Source organism: Alnus glutinosa, chromosome 2 (genome assembly GCF_958979055.1).
Source record: "Alnus glutinosa chromosome 2, dhAlnGlut1.1, whole genome shotgun sequence".
NCBI classification, from domain to species: Eukaryota; Viridiplantae; Streptophyta; class Magnoliopsida; order Fagales; family Betulaceae; genus Alnus; species Alnus glutinosa.
The window spans coordinates 19,096,079-19,117,378 of record NC_084887.1 but is presented as its reverse complement, the minus strand read 5'-3'; the positions used below and the strand labels follow the sequence as shown (position 1 = coordinate 19,117,378).

General features: G+C 37.1%; 1 protein-coding gene across 3 annotated transcripts in view; it reads left to right on the top strand.

Moving 5' to 3' along the window:
* Positions 1 to 15,346, top strand: part of LOC133861509 (anaphase-promoting complex subunit 5) — a 44,995-nt gene extending 29,649 nt beyond the window's left edge. The window contains exons 13-20 of one of the 3 annotated variants that reach the window (XM_062297293.1): positions 2,359 to 2,418; positions 2,528 to 2,595; positions 6,920 to 7,025; positions 7,137 to 7,278; positions 7,823 to 7,921; positions 8,506 to 8,770; positions 14,179 to 14,237; positions 14,973 to 15,346. In XM_062297293.1, the coding sequence (XP_062153277.1) occupies positions 2,359 to 2,418; positions 2,528 to 2,595; positions 6,920 to 7,025; positions 7,137 to 7,278; positions 7,823 to 7,921; positions 8,506 to 8,770; positions 14,179 to 14,237; positions 14,973 to 15,134 (961 nt within the window). In that variant the 3' untranslated portion in view covers positions 15,135 to 15,346. Of the gene's footprint in view, positions 1 to 2,358; positions 2,419 to 2,527; positions 2,596 to 6,919; positions 7,026 to 7,136; positions 7,279 to 7,822; positions 7,922 to 8,505; positions 8,771 to 9,383; positions 9,614 to 14,178; positions 14,238 to 14,972 lie in introns of those variants that run through there. The other 2 variants (XM_062297294.1, XM_062297295.1) reach the window with 2 other exon arrangements.
* Positions 15,347 to 21,300: the final 5,954 nt, after the last annotated feature.

Here is a 21,300-nt window from a genome sequence, read left to right as displayed (position 1 = left end):
GCAAAATGCCACGAATGCATTGCTTATTATATCTCTACAATCTGTTTGTTTGTTCTAATCAATGAAACTCCTCCTAGCTTCTTTAATAGCTCTCGTGGCCTAAGACATAGGGATCCTTTACCCTTTTTGCTGTTTTTTGTCATGGAGGCCTCGAGTAGAATGTTGTTCGCCACTGTGGACAGGGAGCTTTTTTAGGTTTTTCAGTGGGGCCTAGGAATAATGGTGAGCTCCTTGTGTCTCGTCTCTTATTTGCGGACGACACCTTATTTTTTGTGAGGCCAATTCTGCTAATCTCCGTAACATGCGTTGCCTTTTCTTATGCTTTGAAGTTGTTTCGGGGTTGGAAGTTAATATGGCTAAATTAGGTTTCGTCCTTGTTGGCAGCTTCGTTTAAGGCAATTTATTTGGAATGGTATTTTTGAGAAGATGGAATGTCGTTTGGTAGGTTGGAAGTGGCTTTTATTTGTCGAAGGGTGGTAGCATCACTTTGATTAAAATGTATGCTCTGGTGATTAGACCTTGAAGGTATCTTTCCTAGTGTTGTTTAATGTATCTCTTTTTTAAGGAGGCCCTAGTGGAAGACCATATGTTGTTTTCTAATGACACCGTTCAGTGGAATATAACTTTTATCATACTAGTGCATGATTGGGAGGTGGAGATGGTCACTTCGTTCTTTAATCTTTTGTACTCATTTAGGATGAGTTGAGGTGGTGAGGATAGAATATGTAGGACCCCTTCCAAATGGCGGACGTTCGAGGCCAGGTCATTTTATCATGTGCTTAGCCTATGCAGGCTTTTTTGTTTCCTTGGAAGAGCACTTGGAGAAACAAGGCCTCTTCGAGAGTGGCTTTCTTTGTTTGGACAACAACGTTGGGGAACATTTTGACTTTGGATAACCTTAAGAAGAGGCACGTTATAGTAATGGGATGGTGTTGCATGTGCAAAAAGAGCGGATAATCCATCAACCATCATCTGCTCTAGTGCAAAGTTGCTAAATATTTGTGGGTATAGGTTTTCATTCTTTTTGGGATGAAGTGGGTCATGCCTCAACGGGTGTTGGTGTGGGCTAGTTGGAGAGGCCAATTTGATTGCCACCGTTGTATATATGTTTGGAGGATGGTTCCTTTATGTTTGATGTTGTGCATTTCGAGAGAACTCAATGCTAGAAATTTTGAATATTGTGAGAAAAAGATGATAGAGTTTAAAGCAATGGTGTTCAAAACTCTTTATGGGTGGACGGTTTTGAACAATTCTCGTTTTCAAATTTTATAGAATTTCAGGATTTGTGTTCTTCCTCTTCTTAATTTTGTATCCCTCTTTATGCTCCATGTGTACTTGGGTTGCGCATCTTTGCAATTTTTTTTTATATTTTTTTTTTTTATAAATAAGATTGAATTACTTACTAAAAAAGGAAGAAAGAAAAAAGGGAAAAGCATTTTGATTCAATTCTGAAAATAATTTTTCAAAACATCAAATAATCAAAACAAAAAAAAAAAAGAAAAAGAAAAAGAAAAAGAAAAAATCTTGGGCTTGATGGAGGGTGGTCTCCACGATTGGTAGTCGGTCACCTCTCGTCCGTGAGGGTGGAGGCTGCCACCACTTCATTAGAAGGTGGATGTCTCACCCCCCCTCCTCACGAGGGATGGATGTCCAACCCCATTGCTCCCTTCTTTGTCCAACCGTTCAGGAGGGGTGGAGTTCCACCTAGCCCCTCATGTTGCGGGATGGAGTTTCATCCTCTTTGCCCTTTGCGAGGGTGGACATCGGAGGTGGGGAAGGGAGACCCACTTCCAGTGTAGGGGCAACCTCCATTTTTTTTTTTAAAAAATATTTTTTTATAAGTAACAAGGTCCGCTTCCGCATGTTATTGTGCATATTTGGACTAACTGAGCCGTGTTTTCAAAGGTGCTTTCCCTCGTTTTAGAAAACTGATCATGTGTTTAAAACATTCTTTTATGATGGTGGGAGAAGTTTTCTAAAAAGTGTTTTGTGTTTTGTTTTGAAAGAGTGTTTGTGGTTGGGGCAACATTTGAAAACTTGTTTGGATGACAAAATTTTACCAAACAAGGCTAGGATTTTCACTCTCTAATATTTTAAGCTTTTGGGACGAGTTATAATTTAATGGTAAGTTTGAATGAACTCTTTGAAAACGAGAATTAATATTGGTCCAGCATGATTATTCCCATTGGCTGATTCATCAAGCATTTTGCCTGTTTTGTATCGAGTATCTATCCATGAACATGTAGGGCTTTTAGGAGTTACTCTGTGATGCATTTGTGTTTTGATGTCCCATTTTATGGGCTACTTTTTGAGGCTTGCATGGGAAACCTCACTGATTTTTGTGTTGTTTGTTATTAGTGCCCCCCTTGCTCGAATAAATGCGCTGGTTTATGCAACTTGTTTTACTGATGCTTTGAGGTAATCTCTAGTAGAAAGTATCAATTGATATCCCTGTTGTTGATTTTCATTTTTTTTTTCCCATTCAAGTGGTATTTAACATGAGGTTGAAATTTTCTTGGATACTCAGTTCATCTGATGCAGCATTGGCATATGTGAAGCTTATCCAACATTTAGCAGTTTTTAGAGGATACAAAGGTTAGATTGAAAGCTTATCCATCATTTAAAATGAGATTGACCCTTTTGTGGAATATTGTTCAGTGTATCCCTCTTTTGACATGAGATTGACCTTTTCTTGGAATATTTGTCTTCATTAATACACGTTTTTAACTGGTGCATTTTCATGAAATTATAAATATTCAGAATTACTTGCCCACGTGAAATCCTTGAGAGTTGTTTATTTACTTAATCAGTGTAGTATTGTATGAGTTTGACACTCACAACTTATACAAAATATGGATGCAGACTCACGCCCTGGGCAATTCATGTAGTCTTAACGATATATTCCAATCCTCTAGGCCTTTGCTTCAATATTCTTTCTTCCTTGGTACAGTACATGGAGAAGATGCTACTCTTGCTACTTGTGTATAGTCCCAGGTAAAATTACTGGTAGCCGAGGTGGGTGGTGCAGGATTGAGAGTTAAGCGTCATTGTGTATAGTGCTATGGTAACTTCAACTGGCATCCAAAGTGAGTGGTGCAGGATTGAGAGTGAGTCATTGGTCTCTATATGGTGTTTTAGAAGATAAGATGGCTTGGTCACTATCAAAGAGTCAGAAATTTGAGGTTAAATCTTACTATTATATGTTCAGAGGGGGATTGGGTACTAGTTTTTTAGTCTAAGAACAGGTGTCCATGATAGTTAATAAGATGAGAAAACTTCACAAAACTCTCCTGAATTTTCACGCGTTTTGAAATTACTTTAAAATTCAAAAACTCTTAATTTCAACCATTGAACTTCTAATTTGTTGCAATGTCCACCCTTCGATAGGTTTTACTTTAAATCGAACGACGAAAGGGGTGAAATGACCTTTATGCCCCTGAAACTTTTATAAAATTTCAAATTAAAAATTTTAAAAAGTAGTTATTTTATTTTTTATTTTTAAAGGTGACGTAATGTGGGTCATGGCTGACCCACGGCTGGGTCACCTGGTGACCCTTGGAATGGTTCATCAAAATCATCATTGAAAGAGTTCCTTCTACTACCTATCTTACTACTTGATCTGAATTTTGTGTCCATTGTGAAGTTATGATTGTCACGACTTTGAGACTTGTTTCGTCTTCTATCAGATTCTACAGTATTCCCTCTCAATCTATTTCTAGAAGAACGCATATCATCATTGTCAAAATCAGGACCAGAAAAGTGACCGTCTTTAACATCAAAACTTCCTTTGCTCCGGAAATCCCTCCTACCAGAACCCAATTTATGTCCATTCTTTTGCCTGGATTTGAAATTCTCATCTAAATCATCATCCACATCATAGTAGAGGCCAAGTTCTTCAACAGAAACAAAGCCTCCCTTGGAGGGAGTTGCTTGACCTCTACCTCTACTTCCTTCTCTAGAATTAGCAACATGACTAGATTTCCTGTTGGGATGAACTGAAAGATCTTCATCTGAATCCAAATCATCCTTACAGTGGGACTGAGACCCATGGCCAGCTTGGGTGTGGGTCTACTTGACCTATGGCCGTCGGCCATGCTTGGCCGTGGAAGTTCATAGGGTTTTGTGAAGTTTTCCCTAATTAGATGAATAATATGATATTTTCTTTTGGATTTACTTCTTTAGAGTTAGGGTATTTTCATGATTTTGGAGTGCTGGTTATGAGCTTTGGGTTTTATTTTAGAGTTAAATACCTTTGACTCTATGTGGTATAAAGACTTTATTTTTTGTCCCCTGTGCTTTATTTTGAATCGTAGATGGTACTTCCGTCCAACTTCTGTCCAACTTCTGTCCAAAAATTGATGGGGAGACGTTATCACCCTTAATAAATTGACACATGCCCTATTCCCCATTAAAAATAAAATTAAAAATTAAAAAACTAAAAAATATTAAAAAAATATAAAAAAAAACTTAAAAAAAAAAAAGACAGGTAGCTCGAGCCTCCCCCATGGCCGGTTTGGCCCTTGGGGGTGGTTCGGCCACCTGCACAAGGCCAAAAAGATTTTTTTTTTTTTTTAAAAAAAAATGGTCATAGGATTTGGCCCTTGGGGGTGGTTACTACTACTCCCGTTTTGCTCTTTGGGGGTGGTTCAGCCACCCCACTTTTTTTTTGTCAAAACATATATATAGTTCAGGTCGCCATTAAGCACCTAACAAGGAGAGGTCTCAAAGCCGCTGTAATGTTAGGATTAAGAGATGCCCACTTCATAGATTGGAAGGATAGTCTTCTCGGTCTAATCGAGGCAACTATGCATGATGGGCCAGTCTATTTTGATTGTTACCCATATTTCATCATAAGTTTAAGTGATCCCCATATATTAAAGGCTTTAACCTTGAACATTAGAACTCAAGGATACAGAATCCTTGAAGGTGTTCAGCCTTTAGCTTTAATTTATAGGGATCTACTATAAGTGCACTGGAACAAACATGAATTTCCAGAAATCCCAGGAATCAAACTATGTTGATTCAGAGCAGCCAGAGTAACGCGAACATTCACGTTCCTCAAACCATAAGATGGACTGATATATATATTTTAAGTTTTTATTATTATTATTTTTTTAATTTTTAACTAGGCATAGGGACACATGTCGGTTTTTTAAGGCTAGTGACGTGAACTTCCGTCAAGTTTTTGGACGGAAGATGGACAGAGGTACCATTTCCGTCTTTAGCTATAAATGAGGTACCATCTACGATACAAAATGAAGCATATGGAGCAAAAAATAAAGTCGTTAAACCACATGGGCAAAAGTGTATTTAACCCTTTATTTCATTAATAGTCAAGGTGAAATAGAGAGGGAGGGAGGGAGAGAGAGCACTAAAAATTAGGGTTCTCATCTTAACTTTAAGATTGTATGAAGGATATTACTTGACACTCCTTTTGTTAGAATATTTGCAACTTGTTTTCTTATATGGCGTCTAGATTAGATCTGCATGTAATATATATTATTTTAATAAAATGCCTCGTAATCTCAACATGCTTGATTCGGTTATATTGGATTGTATTGTGAGCATGGTGAATTGCAGCTTCATTGGCACAATACAACCACATGGAATCTTTAGAATCATACCCCCAAGTTCTTTATACATTATCTTCAACCATAACATTTCACACACTCCTTGGATGTTTGCTCTGAATTCTGCTTCCGCATTGGTTTTAGCATCCACAAACTGTTTTTTACTACCACAAGTAACAAAATTACCTTCAACTACTGTACAATATCCTTACGTGGACTATCGATCCGTAACTGATCCAGTCCAATATGCATATGTGTAAGCTTCTATTTTGAAGTGCACTTGTGAGTTAACAGCCAAACCTTCCAAGTTGAGGATTTTAAGTAGTAAAGAATCCGGTAGACTGCCTCCATATGAGAGTCGCATGGTGAATGCAAAACTGACTTATCAGTTACCACACTAACAACATAGGCAATATTTGGACTCTCACTACTAATCGTTGATATCTGGAATTAACTTGCCAACCAATCCTTGATATCTACCTTTCTCCACCTGAGGACTCTCACTACTTTCACCAAATTCAACATTCATCGCCACTGGATTATCTATGGTTTTACACCCTGAGCATCCCTGTTTCCTTGAGAAGATCAAGGACAAATTTCCATTGGGAAATAAATATATCATGTCTTGACTTTTCTTGGATATATTTGATGGGCTCGAAGTTTAACTAACTAGCGGAAGTCATAGTTTAAGAGTTCGCTTAAAAAATTTAATATGGTGGCTAATTAGTTTTCTTAACTTTTCTTGGAATTTTGAGAGTTGTTGAACTATAGAATGGTAGTTTGTTTTGCTTTCCTCTTCAAGTGTTTCTCTTTTTTACTCCATGTGCTTTTATAATAAATTCCAATATATATATATATATATATATATATATATATATATATATATATATTTTTTTTTTTTCTGAATCAATTTTTTCTTTTTGTTTTTGCAAACCCCCACATCTGGAAAGGGGTTTGCCCCATTTTATTTTAATTTTTTTTTCCCGTGTTGCAGTTGGTAATTTTCACTGTGTTGGACCTTGTTAATAGATGAGTGAGCCATTGCTATGCAAGAGTATGTGGGAATGATATTTGTTAAATCACGACTTATTTTAAAAGCGTAAACTGATAGGAAGAGGTGAATTTAATTAACATTTAAAATGCTGAATTGTTTTTTTTCAGACCAGCTACTTTCCCTAATTGTTATGCTTGCTCAAAATTTCTTGTGAAGTTTTATGATGTCATTCAACTGTATGGGTTACCATATCATTTTATTTTGTGAGTAGCAACTCTCTTGTGCAGACATGCATGCACACATAAGATCCTTTCATGCTTGATGAACTGTGTTTTATTTTTCTCTGTATTTCTAGAGGCATTTGCCGCTCTTAAAATAGCAGAGGAGAAGTTTTTGTCTTTATCAAAATCACGAATCTTGCTACTAAAGTTGCAACTGCTCCATGAGTATACTTTACATCGGTAAGTTTATATGTGCATTGTTTTCATGATTTTCTAATTTAAATGCTGTGTACATGCTGTGCACAGTGATCATGACGTTTGATATAAATTCAATATTGCACCATTATACAGAGGGCATCTGAAGCTGGCGCAGAAAGTGTGTGATGAACTTGGAGTTTTAGCATCATCTGTCCCTGGTGTGGATATGGAGCTGAAGACAGAAGCAAGCCTTCGCCATGCTCGTACATTGCTTGCTGCAAACCAGTTCAGTGAGGTTTGATATTTCAATATACCTTATTTGCTTAAGCTAGTTTGCTCCATTTGCCAATTGTGTAGGTGAGCTTCTTTATATCTTGCAATCTATAATAACTTTTGCTTTAGCTTGTGTTATAAATGAGAAATGAATGTCCGTACCTGCACAGATTCTAAACATCAATCCAGTAGGTACAGTATAGAAAAGATAGATGTTATATATATTGCAAAATAAAAATTAGTAATGACCTCGGCATATATACTAAATATTAGAATGCAAGTATTCCTATGTATGATAGTTGGTATGTATGAAAAATAATATTAAACATATGGAGATGTTGGTGGGAGTTTCTGGGTATTGTCAATTAAGTTGTCAAGAGGAGCTGAGACAAACTATTTTATTGGCAAATTAGTGCTTGCTTTGATGAAATACTAAATTGCATAGTCTGACATCAAGATGAATAATCTGGAAATTGAATGTAGCTATTTGATAGAGGCATGGAGTTCAATTACTTGTTTGTATTTCCCAAGTTTGCTCATCTGTTTTAATACAACGTTATTTGCAGGCAGCGGCAGTAGCTCACTCCCTCTTTTGCATGTGTTACCAATTTAATCTGCAGCTTGAGAATGCCACTGTTCTTCTTTTGCTTGCTGAAATCCACAAGGTATAGCACATTTGACCATATGCTTGGTGATTAAGATATATTAAAGTTAGCTGTCCTTTTTTTTTTTTTTTTTTTTTTTTTTTTCTTGTGGTTTCAAGGTGTTCTCACTTTCACACATGCAAAAGAATAAAAGCACAACCAATTACATCTCAGTGTATTGTACAGGTAGGCCTAACCTAAAATAAAATGTAGATTCTATTATAATAAAAATTACCAGGAAAAAGAAAACTTGCATTAAGAGGAGGCCACCTAATGTTTGTCAATGAGACCCTCCCACCAACATAATTTCTGTGGAAGTATAACCTTATCATAAATAAGATCCACAGGTGCTTTTTTCCATATTGGTTAAAATCCTTATGTACATGACTATTGGTGTTGTGGTCCACTGTTTCTATGTCATAGAATATAATTTATATTGCGTCAACAAATCTTAAATAGATTGATTAATCACCATCTTTACTTCTCTCCTCTAGGCCTTGTGGCTTTGGAGTTATTTGTCAACCTTATATTTGCTTTGAGTTTTCTCTTCTAATTCTATATATATTCAAGTGCTCTAAGGGTAAAACTTCATTTCTTTTTGTCAGCGATCAGGAAATGCTGTTTTAGGTCTACCTTATGCATTGGCAAGCCTCTCGTTTTGCCAGTCATTTAATTTAGATCTTCTCAAAGCATCAGCCACTCTTACATTGGCTGAGTTGTGGCTTTCACTTGGATCAAACCACGCAAAAAGAGCTCTTAGCCTCGTACATGGAGCTTTTCCTATGATTCTTGGTCATGGAGGTTTGGAGCTCCGTGCTCGGGCTTATATTGCAGAAGCAAAATGCTACCTGTCTGATCCAAGCTTTTCAGGTATTTTTGGTCTCTCTGTTTTTCATTTAAAGTATCAAAAGCATCAGCACTTTTCCATGAATTGTGGTAAACTGTTAACATTTTATTTTTCTTAGCAAGTTATTCATAACATTAAAAGAAAATAAAACTACAATTATGGGGGGATTGGGGGGAGGGGTTCAGACTCAGAGGAAAGGTGGAGGGAGTATCGTGAGATTTGAAGTTGTTTATAATCTATGTGAAGGCCTTAGTTGATAGCAACTTGTTTTAGAAAATAGAAACAAATGGCCATGAATAAGGCTAAATGGTTACTAGTTTAAATTGTTAACATGTTGTTTGTAAAGTTACAATGTCGATTAATTTTTATGCTCTGTGAGCTAGATATAGGACATTATCCTCGTGTTTAGTTCAATTACCAATATGATGTTTCCTACATAATTTGTATTAAGCTTTACATACTAAATAAGTTTGGTGTTACTATATACTATATTGTAGCTTAATCTATTTTCAAAATACCGGTGATGATGCTATTCAAGTTTGGTGTTTTGCTATCCAAATGTATATGTAAGGTCAAGTTGCTAAGGCCATTCCCACTCTTTTCATAGAGAAGGGTTTCTGATTGTATATATTTCAGGATTCGTTCAGTAAAAATGGCATATTCCACTGTGCATAAGGGGGCTGTTATCAGGCTTTTCGGTGGGATTCAGGAATAACATTGTGCTTCTTTTGTCTCATCTCTTATTCGCGGATGACACATTGATTTTTTGTGAGTCTAATCCTTATCAACTACGTAATTTGCGGTGTCTTTTCTTCTGTTTTGAAGCTGTATTAGGGTTGAAAATTAATTTGGCTAAATCTGAGATTGGCCCTATTGGCACCGTAGAAGATGGTTGATGCTTGGTCAGTATTCTTGGTTTTAGGGTGTCCTTGTTGCCTATGAATTACTTGGGCCTTCTGTTTGGGGGCTCTTTTTAAGGTAAAATCTGTTTGGGTCGGTATTATTGAAAAGATGGAATGACGATTAGAAGCTTGAAAGCGGCTTTATTTTTCAAAGGGTGGGAGGATCACATTAATTAAAAGCACTTTGTCCAGTTTGCTACCTATTTTTTGTCCCTTTTCCCCATTCTAGTTGGATTAGCTAACTAAATCGAGAAAAATTAGCAAAAATATTAGGGGGGATGGGGGGGATTCCTCTAGATTTGTGAGATTTAAGGTAAAAGACACGCATAAAATTCTGTTTTGGCGTGACATATGGTGTGAAGATAAGACCTTGAAGGAAGCTTTCTCAGTGTTGTTTAGTGTTGCCCGTTTGAAGTAAGGAGCAAACCATTTGTTGTTTTCGAATGACACCGGTTAGTAGAATATTACCTCCATCAAATCCGTGCATGATTTGGAGATGGAGATGATCACCATTTTCTTCAATCTCTTTGACTCTATCAAGTTGAATCAAGGTGGTAGGGATAGGATTTGTTGGCTCCCATCCAAAAGGCGAACATTCAAGGTCAAAACTTTTTATTATGCGCTTAGCCCCCGCTAGCCTTGCTTTCCCTTCGAAGAGCATTTGGAGAAATAAGGCGCCTACATGAATGGCTTTTTTTGTTTGGACAACAACACTAGGTAGGATCTTGACTTTGAATAATCTAAGAAAAAGGCACGTCATAGTACTGGAATGGTGTTGCATGTGCAGGAAGTATGGAGAATCCATTAATCTTCTGCTTCCTTGTGAAGTTACTAGAGACTTTTGGTAATCGGTTTTTTGTCTTTTTGGGACAGAGTGGGTAATGCTCTTTCGGGTGGCAGAGTTATTGGTTAGTCGGAGAGGCCAGTTTGGTAGTCACTGTAATTTAGAAGCATGGAGGCACCCTATTGTGTGATGTGGTATATTCTGGAGAGAACGCAATTCCATAAACTTTAAATATTGTGAGAGAATGGTGATAGAGTTAAAAGATATAATGTCAAAACGCTTTATGGGTGGATGACCTGTTTTTCTAACTTCCTAGAATTTATGGATTTGTGTTCCTTTTCTCCCTAAGTGGATTTTTCTCTTGTATACTCTCTGTGTAGTTGGATTGCGCCCCTTTATTCTTTTAATAAAATTAATTTACTTGACCTCAAGGGGTTGGCTCAAGTGGTAAGGGCATTAGTCTTTGTGGTAGTCCCATGAGGTCTAAGGTTCGAATCCCCTTAGGTGCAAACAATTCCTTGGGACTAGTTCGCCGGCGAAGCCGGAGTATTATTCGATTCGTGTGGAGGGAGCGCTTTACACGGATTCGAGGTTTACCTGACAAGGGTGGGTACACGAAGTGACCCTGCCTTGGAGGGGTTCTTCGTCATCAAAAATAAGATTGATTTACTTATAAAAAAGAAAGCGCATGCCAAGGTCTGGTTAGGTCAAAGGTGAATTTGTTCTGTTTGGTACTAGACCCTTGCTGTTGAAATCTTGACTTAGTGAAATTTATGGGACCAGAATATAGTGAATAGTTCAGGACTTCAGGCCTATTAGTTTGGTGGTAGGGGGGGGGGGGTCTATAAAATTATTTCTAAGGTCCTTGCTAACAGACTCAAATCAGTGTTGGGAAAAATTATTTTGAGCTCTCAGAATGCTTTCATTGGTGGACGACAAATTTTGGATTCAGTTCTTATAGTTAATGAATGCCTGGATAGTCGAATGCGGTCAGGGGAGGCTGGGTTATTGTGCAAGCTGGATTTGGAGAAAGCATATGATCACGTTAATTGAGATTTCTTACTCTACATGCTTCAGAGGTGTGGGTTTGGGGAGAGGTGGAGGGCTTGGATAAAATTTTGCGTGTCTACAGTAAAATTTTTCATATTGGTGAATGGCACCCCAACAGGTTTCTTTCAGCTAGGCAAGGTGATCATCTTTTTCCTTTGCTATTTGTGGTGGTTATGGAAGTACTTAGCAAGATGTTGAATGCGTCTATGTTCCAAGGCTTGTTGTCAGGTTTCTCAGTGGGCATCAGGGATAATGAAGGTTTAGTAGTGAATCATTTGTTGTTTGCGGATGATATTTTAATTTTTTGTGGTGCATACGCCGAGCATGTTTGTAATTTGAGGTGTACCTTCTTATGTTTCGAAGCCGTTTTAGGGTTGAGGATCAACTTAGGCAAATCCGAACTGGTCCCCGTTGGCGAGGTGGAAGATGTGGAGTCTTTGGCACATATTCTGGGTTGTAGAATTGGGTCTTTGCCGATGACTTATTTGGGTTTGCCATTGGGAGTGTCGTTTAAATCTATTTCTATTTGGAATGGAGTTATTGAGAAGGTGGAACGAAGGTTGGCTAGTTGGAAGAAACTTTATTTATCTAAGGGTGGTAGGGTGACTCTGATTCATAGCACTTTTTCTAGCATTCCTACTTATTATTTATCTCTATTCCCTATTCCTGTGAGTGTAGTTAAGAAACTGGAGCGGCTTCAAATGGAGTTTCTGTGTAGTATGGGGGATGAGACTAAATTTTATTTAGTCAATTGGCATCGAGTTTGTACTCCAATCAAGGCTGGTGGACTGGAAGTTCGTAATGTTATTAATTTTAATCAAGCCTTATTGGGGAAGTGGATGTGGAGGTTTTCTTAGGAGCGTGATGCTTTGTGGAGATCGGTGATTGATGTGAAGTATGGGAGTGTGAGGGGAGGTTGGTGTTCATTACCGGTGACGGGGTCTTATGGTGTGAGTGTTTGGAAGTTCATTTGAAGGGGGTGGGATACTGTTGCAAAGTATTTGTGTTTCGAGGTGGGTGATGGGTCTCATATTCGCTGTTGACATGATTTATGGTGTGGGGATAGGCCTCTCAAACTCTGTTATCCAGCTTTGTACACTATTGCTCGTTCTTTTGATGCTTGGGTGGTGGATAATTTGTCTGTGGTAGGAGGCGCTGCTCATTGAAATGTTCTCTTTACGCGCTATGCTCAGGATTGGGACGTGGAGATGGTTGTCCTTTTATGAACAGTTATACTCTATTCGGATTCGGCATGGGGAGGTTGATAGGGTGGTGTGGAATCTTTCTAAGAGGAGTTTTGAAGTGAAGACTTTCTATAAAGCCTTAGTTTGTCACGAGGCGGCTTCTTTTCCTTAGAAGGGTATTTGGCGTGTTAAAGCTTTGAAGCGGGTGACGTTCTTTGTTTGGACAGCGGCTTTAGGTAAGATTTTGACACACTACAATTTGCGTAGGCGTCTTATTGTGGTGGTAGAGTGATGTTATATGTGTAAGCATGGTGAATCCATTGATCACCTTCTACTTCATTGTGACGTGGCACGGGTTATTTGGAGTTTTTTTTATAGCTTGTTCGGGGTGGAGTGAGTTATGCCTAGTAGTGTCTTGGATTTATTGAGTGGTTGGGACACTTTGCTGGGTCGTGGTTTTGTTAACCGTATTTGGAAGCAGGTTCCCTTGTGTGTTTTGTGGGGCTTGTGGCGTGAGAGAAATTCTAGGCTTTAGATGTGGAGGTACCGGTTGCTGCTCTTTATAGAAATGTGCTTAATATGTTATATCTTTGGGTGTCGGCGCATAGCCCGGGTAGTATGTTGTTTGCTGATTTTTTACTTTCTTGTTTGTTTCTTTCTTCTGATTATGGATACTTTTGTATGCTTCCTGTGTACTAAGGTTGCGTTCCTCTGCGCTTTTTTATTGAATTCTTACTTATATAAAGAAAAAGGAATATAGTGTATGGTTTTTTTTTTCCCTTGCTCAACCAAATTGACATGTGAGGTCAACTTGCTGAGAACATCTGCGGTTCAGGTTTTCTGGGCTGTGGAAATACCAAAGAATCTTGGTTTCACGAACATAATGTAAAGATAAAATATTTGTTGCCTGTATATGTTCTGGGGCTTCCCTAAATAATATTTTTGTGGATTGTTACTCTGCTATCTGGTTTAGTCAGCGCTTATCTTTTTTGTATTTGCTACTAAACTTTTTTTAACTATTGCGGATGGTGAGGACTGAAACATATTCCAAGATATATGTCCGTTGATGATTTCTCCAACTTATAGTGCTGAATAAATTTGTCTGGGATCTTCTGTTATATATAGTTTACAATGTTGGTTATACAACGAAATCATGTGAATACTAAGGGACAATACTGCAACTTCTGCCAAGGCTTTATTTTGGCATTGCAAAGAAAATTATTTATAATTTGGTGAAGATGATGCTATTTTTTCTTTCCAGACCCATATGAATGTGTGGTGCTAGTATGTCCGGTGCAGCTATTGAATGTGTACATTTATTTTTCCCTGAGCTGTTGAATTTGTACATACCATAATGCTTTGTGGATACAGTTAGTGTGGTGTCATTTTGTGTTCATTATGGATGCCTATTTTATGTTTGCCCTTATTTTGTTTTTGATTTTTTTGGTCAAGTAGACTATATTTGGAAGTATTATTAGCACACTTACAACTCCGTTGGACTTTTTCACCAGATTCTGAGGTTGTGCTGGATCCTTTGAGACAAGCTTCTGTTGAACTTCAAGTGTTAGAGGTAAAGTTATCTTATGAGTATGAATGTGAGATATCTGTGCATTTCTCAGCCAAATTTATGGGTTTTGTGTTTTATCTTAAACTCTGTAGAACAGCATGGTATGGAAGTCTAAAACTATGTCATGATCTCGTATACTGTAAATAGTGAAATCTTCAAGCATAATCTTTCTAAAAATCGACTTAATTGAGTAATGCTATATTCTACATTTTTATCCCACAATGCTGACGTGACAATCTCAATCAATTTTTATTTGTTATTTATTTTACATGGATTAGGATTGATTGGGACTGACATATCAATATTGTGGAATAAAAATGACTATTATGAATTATTTATATTAGCCATAGGTATGAGTTGAGGTGAATTGTTGTTTTAACATACAATGGTTCAAATCCACGAATTTGGCTTATGTGTTGTAAAAAAAAACCAAGAGATCTTCTATAGTTTTTCTATCTCTTGGTTTTTTTTTTAATAATCCGGATTTAATTCCAATCTCTCTCTCATAGAAAACTTGTCCTCCACAAGTCCTCAAATCTTGGTGCATACTAGGATCTCAAATATTGCCAAGTTAAATCGTCCAGCCCATCCAGTTCCAATGTCTGCTTTCAGTATGCCAAAGTTTTATTTTGTATGGATTGGTGCGCTGTTTTTGTTCTCTCTTTTTTTTTTTTTTTTTTTTTTTTTAGTGTGTACGGTATTCTCAGAGATGAGATGACAATGCTTTGTGATCTACAGTATCACGAATTGGCGGCTGAGGCTTTCTATTTGATGGCCATCGTGTATCACAAACTGGGGCAACTAGAGGAAAGGGAAGAAGCTGCAGCTTCATTCAAGAAACACATCATGGCTCTTGAGAATCCTCAAGATGAGGAAGATCCTCTCTACAATATGTTATGAAGGAAACCAAACTTGTGTATTCTTCTAAACAAGCCAAATTACTAAGCATTATAGTTGTCCTTGTAGGTCATAGATTTGTTTAAACTTTAATTTAAAAATCTTGCCCGGATTTAAATAATTCTCTCTGAAATTTCTCTTCCATAGCATATGGTATGAACAGTTTTCTTGTACAATACTCATGTATAATTTTTTTATTTAAAAAAAAAAATGGAAGTTATGAACTCTAAATCTAATAAATATAGAGGTAGTAATATTGAAACTATTTAATTTTTAAAAAGTTATTAGAGTTTAAACTTTCAGAGGATTTAGCGAATCACATCCTATATTTTCTATTTTCAGTTCATACTTGTTCGTAATCTTTTGGATTGGGGGTAGTTGCAGGGGTTTGCAATTCTTAAGATACTGTTCATTCAAAGTTAATGGTTTGAATTTAGTCACGTTAGTCTTGAAAAAATAACAAAGAAAAGAAGTAAAGTAACTAAAAGGGTGATTAGACCAAAAGCAGAAGGTTTTTGGTTCATGGCGGTGCCAGGTAGTTCTCTTTGGTTAAGAAATTCACACGCCTGTGAGTATATAAATGTTTTGGCTAATGTGTTGGTTGAAAAGCACGGGGCGTGACATTAGTGTTCTTGGAATAATTACGTTTAATTTATGGATTTTATTATATTGGGAGGTTTAAAGGATTTATGTAAATGTACAAATTGGTTTGGTTTGGAAAAACATTTGTTGACCAATGTCACTTATGAGCATTTTTAAAATGACACTTGACACTTAATTTTTGGAAAGTGGAAATGTGCACCTTATTAATAATTTTCTGAATTGTTAATTATAATTGTGAGCACTTTGATTATTATTTGAAATTCCCTGTGATGTGGTGAGGTAAGCTCGGTACCAAAGTTGGTGTTGATATAAAGACATTCAGGGTTGGATTCTAAAAGTCGGTAATAATAGTAATAACCACGCGGATGTCTCTAGAATATCATAATATTTCTCTTCTCTCCAAGCTTTGGTTGGAAAATGTTACATGATTAAGGCTTATTTTGGGTTAAAGTTTTTGCTTCCAAATATCTTCACAATGAGTAGTTTTTGAATTCGAAGCCTTCGTCCACAGATTCCTGGTTATGGAAAGGTTTTCTTAAATGTATGCCTTTTGTTTAAAATGGTGCTTGTTAGATGATCTCCTCTAGTCTGAATTTGAAGATCTGGTAAGAACCCTGAATTCTTAATATTGAAGGTTTTAAACCTACCCCTCATCTCTCTCTCCCTTCCCCTTACAACCTGAATGTTTATGACCTCTTCGCTTACCCCTATGGAGGTTGGAATACCCCATTTATACAATTTCTCTTTGATGCCCTCACAACATCTAAGATCCTTGATATCCACCTTCCTCAAACCCCCTCTCCTGATTGATGAACTTGGATCCCTTCCTCATCTGGTAGATTCTCAGTTAAATCAACCCATGAAGTGATTAATCCATTATCCAGATCCACCATCTCCCCCCTGTGCCCTTCGGATTGGAAGTTGTTGTGGAGTCTTAATATCTAGTTTCGACTTGAGCATTTTCTGTGAAAATTAGCTTAGAATATCTTGCCTATTAGACATAACATTTTCAGGTTTTTGCCTCAGCAAGACTCGAATATGCTTTGTTGCCCTCTTTGCCAACTCTCAGTGGAGTCTCTTCAACATCTATTCTTGAGTTGCCATTTCTCTAGAATTATGTGGTAGAATTCCCTCTAGCCTTTGCATACGGTTTATTTCTCCTATATGCCTTTTGTTGATCCTTTGCATATGGTTTCTTTCTCTCATATGCCTTTTGTTGATTAGATTAAGGCTTTACTTCAGCCTCATTTGTCTCTTGGCATATCGGTGAAAGATGTGCATAGTTTTCAAATTTCTGGTTTGCTAGGAATAAACTTATTCATGAGGCCATTACCCCTGTACTTCTTAACACTCTTAAATGTATCAAGAACACTACTCATCATCACTTGCTGGTTTGGCAAAATAGTAACTTGACTGATTGGGATCCTCCTCCCTTAGGTTCTTTTAAAGTCAATTTTGATGTGGCCATCTGTCCTACTTTTGCAGTTGCTGCTGTAGTTCTTTGAGATCACTCAGGAAAATTCCTAGCAGTCAATACTTTGAAGTTGCCCCCTATGGATGCCTTGGTGGGTGAAGCCGATGCAGCTTTATTGCCCTCCAGATTGGTTGTCTCAATGGGTTGCTCCCCTCTGATCATTGAGGGAGACTCTCTCTTCACTATTCTGGCTTTGAAGGATTCTTTGCTTTTCTCAGACTGGGATCTCTGCACCAATAATTTATGACTCTCTTGTTCAATTGCATTCCATAAATGTTTGGAGTGCTCTTAAGATATGTAGATGTGCTAATCTTGATGCACACTTTATAGTTGGATGTGCCGCTTCCCACCTTGTGTTCGAAAGCAGTCATACTTTTTTACCTTTCATTTCCTCTATCAGATTAAGGAGTGGAAAAGATCTCTCTTTGTAATTTTCCCCTTTCCCCATTTTCTCATATTTGAATAGAAAAAAAAGAAAAGAAAAAGAAAGTCACATGATGCGGATACAAATACTTAAAAATGATAACCGCATTATACGAATGCATTTTCACCCCTGCTTAGGGCTGGATCAACCACCCCTATGTGATTCGGGAGTTGTGGCCACCCCGAACCATCAGAACCACTTGGGGGTGGTCTGGCCACCACCCCCAACAACCACCACAAGGAATTTTTTTTTTTTTTAGTTTTTATCTAATTCTGAAGTTTTAATTTTGGTATTTTTTACGTTAATAATGTGTGTGTGTGTGTGTGTGTATATATATATATTTGAGGGTATTTTCCTCCAACAAGATTTATCGTCTTAAAAAAAAAATATTCCATCTAATGTAACGAAATTTCTTAATGACATGATTTTTTGTAATAAAATGGTAATTCAATGCAACTTTGTGTCACATGTGTCCGTTTATAACTTTATAGAGTCAAATTGTAAATGAATGGTAGTTCACGACTCCAAGAAAATGAGATAGGGCTTAAACTATACAAAAACTTTTTCTTCGTTCTTGGGTAATGAGAAGAAGATTAAATTCCAGAAATGGCAATACCATACCTTGTTTAAACAACCAAGAACCAGATATTCCTGAAGAATTTAGATAATTCAATATTTGTAATGGATATTTTAAGAGCATCCATGGCCGCTTATTTATTCTGATTTCTCGATTTGAATAAGAATTACAGTTTTTTCAATGTTGTTCGTGTCAATCCAATACAATATGTTTATTAAACGAGTGATACGAATCGTGTCGTGTTATTTCTTTAATTAAATAACTAGTATTAGGATCGGAGGATTTAAATACAATCAATTTTTGAGTCAACAACCCGTGTGATTGATTGTCTAGCTACCACGACCGAACCCTACTATGAACCGAATGGCCACCCGTATTTATAACCTTGACTGCTACCTACTCCATCTCATGGGTTTGGATATATATGACTACGATTCTATGGTGGGAAAATTCATGACAACTTGCACGTAGAAGCAATCCAGATGGCAAAATAGGGCACAAAGAACAAATGAAGAAGCAAAAAGCAACTTGCTTAGCTCTTTCGAAGCCTCATCCAAAGCCCCAACACTGGACACCACCACCACCACCAGTGCACCACCAAACTTGCTCCAACTCAAATTTAAAGCTAAAACCCACCGACTTACCGAGGCTCAATTTTCACACATGGACAGGAAAATGGGCATTCTCTTAAGTTCACGTAGTAAAATTTATTATTAAATTTAAAATTTAATAATGAGAATTTTTATTGTCTCGTTAGATTGGATGCTTAATCAGATCATCTTCAGCAAGAGTAGTTAAAATAATTACTGAAAAAGTAAAAAATGTCTATTTTAACTATTCATTTTTATATATGCACTTAATGGACTATCTATTCTATTATTTATTTGCTTTGAATATTATCTTGTGTGAGAGAGAGTGTGAAAGAAAGAGGAAGAGAGAGAGTAGAAGGAAAAGGATAGAGAGAATATTAAAAAGCTATTTGTAGTGTGAATAGTGAATAGGCATAAGAGCTTATTTACTATTCATGCTAGAATGAAAAACTCTATAAAGCCTAGTCTGCCAAGATAAAAAATGACTCGTAATAATCAAATTCATCTTACTATTCTGTTTGAGAATAATGTGCGTACCATTTCACTTGTTTTATTGAATTGTAATTTTCCCATGTCTTAAAAATATGTAATAGGGTTAAACACAATTTAGCTCTCTAAACTACCACCCATTTTTCGGATGGTTCTCAAAACTACCAATGCTTGCATTTTGGCCATCCAAACTACCAATTACTTGTTTTTAGCCCCTTCCGTCAGCTTAAGCCGTTTAAGTGGATGGAAAATGAGTAACGTGCATGGCACATGACTCTTTTAGCCCAAAAGTCCGAAAACAACTCTCTCCTAACACTTTGAAATTCCCATCGTTACTGCACGTTCCCCACCTTCTCTTCCACCACCTTCGCCTGAGTAATGATAGGAAGCCGTCCCCAACCCGGCCCTTTCCTACGTGTAAAGGGCCTTTTCCCTTTTAATATATATATTTTTTTTCATTTTTTTTTTTAAAAAAAAAAGAAAAAAGAAGAAGCAAATATCTGATTTTGAAAAAGCGCAGTGCGTCTTCTTCTTCTATACCCATTTTTTGTCTCCAAAACCCATTTTCCCCCCAAATCTTTCCCTCCCTCTCTCTCTCCATCTCCTCTCCTCAACCCCACAGTGAACCCACCACCGTCGACGACTCACGAGCCCACCACCATCGACCACTCACGAGCCCGCCACTCCACTGTGCGTTCTCCATCTCCGGCCAAAAGTCACCGTGTGTTCTCCATCTCCGGTTCGGTTTCGACGACCCAACCATCGTACTGCCATGAGTAGCCCCAGCCGAACCACCACCACTACCGCCGCCGAGCCCATTCACCGTAAGGTTTTCTTAGTTTTTTTTTTAAAAAATTTAAAATTTAAAATTTTAAAATTTTAAATTTTAATTTTTTATCTTTCCTTTTGATTTTCTCTCCAGATCCCATATTTTTAGTTGTTTTTGGTTGAGAAAATGTTGGAATTAGAGGGACAAAGTTGTCTGAGATTTGAGCTCCCTCAGTTCCGGCGACCATTTCCCTCATTTCCGGCCTAGATCTCCCCCATTTCCAACATCGGTAGCGATCTCCCCCATTTCTGATTTTTTTAGTTGTTTTTTGATCTGGCTTTTTTAGTTGCTTGCTATGATTTGTGGTTTTTTGCGATTAGGTTTTTGGTTATAAAATGCCCTCTTATTACATGTTTGTTTATGCAATATTTGCTTGTATTTTTTGCTATTGATAGAAGTACCATTAAGAGTAATATTAAGAGATTTTCAGATGAAACCAACCAATGACTTAATGCATTTGATGTTCCATCTCCTGCGGTTTGGAGAGGACTTAGTTGTTACTTCATCAATTAATATTTGCAGTAAGCACTTACATAAAAATCCTCTATAAGATGGCACGACCCTTGAAAATGATCTTGAATATAAGTATCTTCCAAAGAATAAAAGTCTTTTCTTTATTCTAATCTTGTTCTTAATTGGTAAATCAATAAAGAAACCCATCCCAGATGCTAAATTGCTTCTACCCTTGTTGTTGTGAAATTTCAAACAGTCCCAACAGTACAAGTAAGTTGGTTCTGGTATGCAAATTTAACTGATTTTTCATTGTCATCAATTACATTTAACTGTTTTGGGTTGATGTTTTTGGCAGCTGGAAGTTTTGCATGGCTAGAACTGAATGGAGGGGAGGGGAACGATATTTTTGGGTGTTATTCCTTTTAGGGATTTTGGTTGTGACAGGGTTCGAATTGGGGGTGATGGTTGTTGAGCATTTTTTTTTTTCTGGTTGAAATTTATGGGTTTGTTACTTTGTTTTGGCCGAAAGATAATGGTTTTTATGTTGAAACTTCTGAAGCGCATTAATCATGGTATGTTAATAATCCATGATTGTATTCTTTCTTGTTTGCGTTTGCTGAATTATTATCTTTAAAAACAATATAAGTCTTAAAAAATTGTGGGAACCCAATTCTATGGAGAATTTGATTTCTCTTCTGTATTGGTTGTAAGCTTGATCAATTCAATTGAT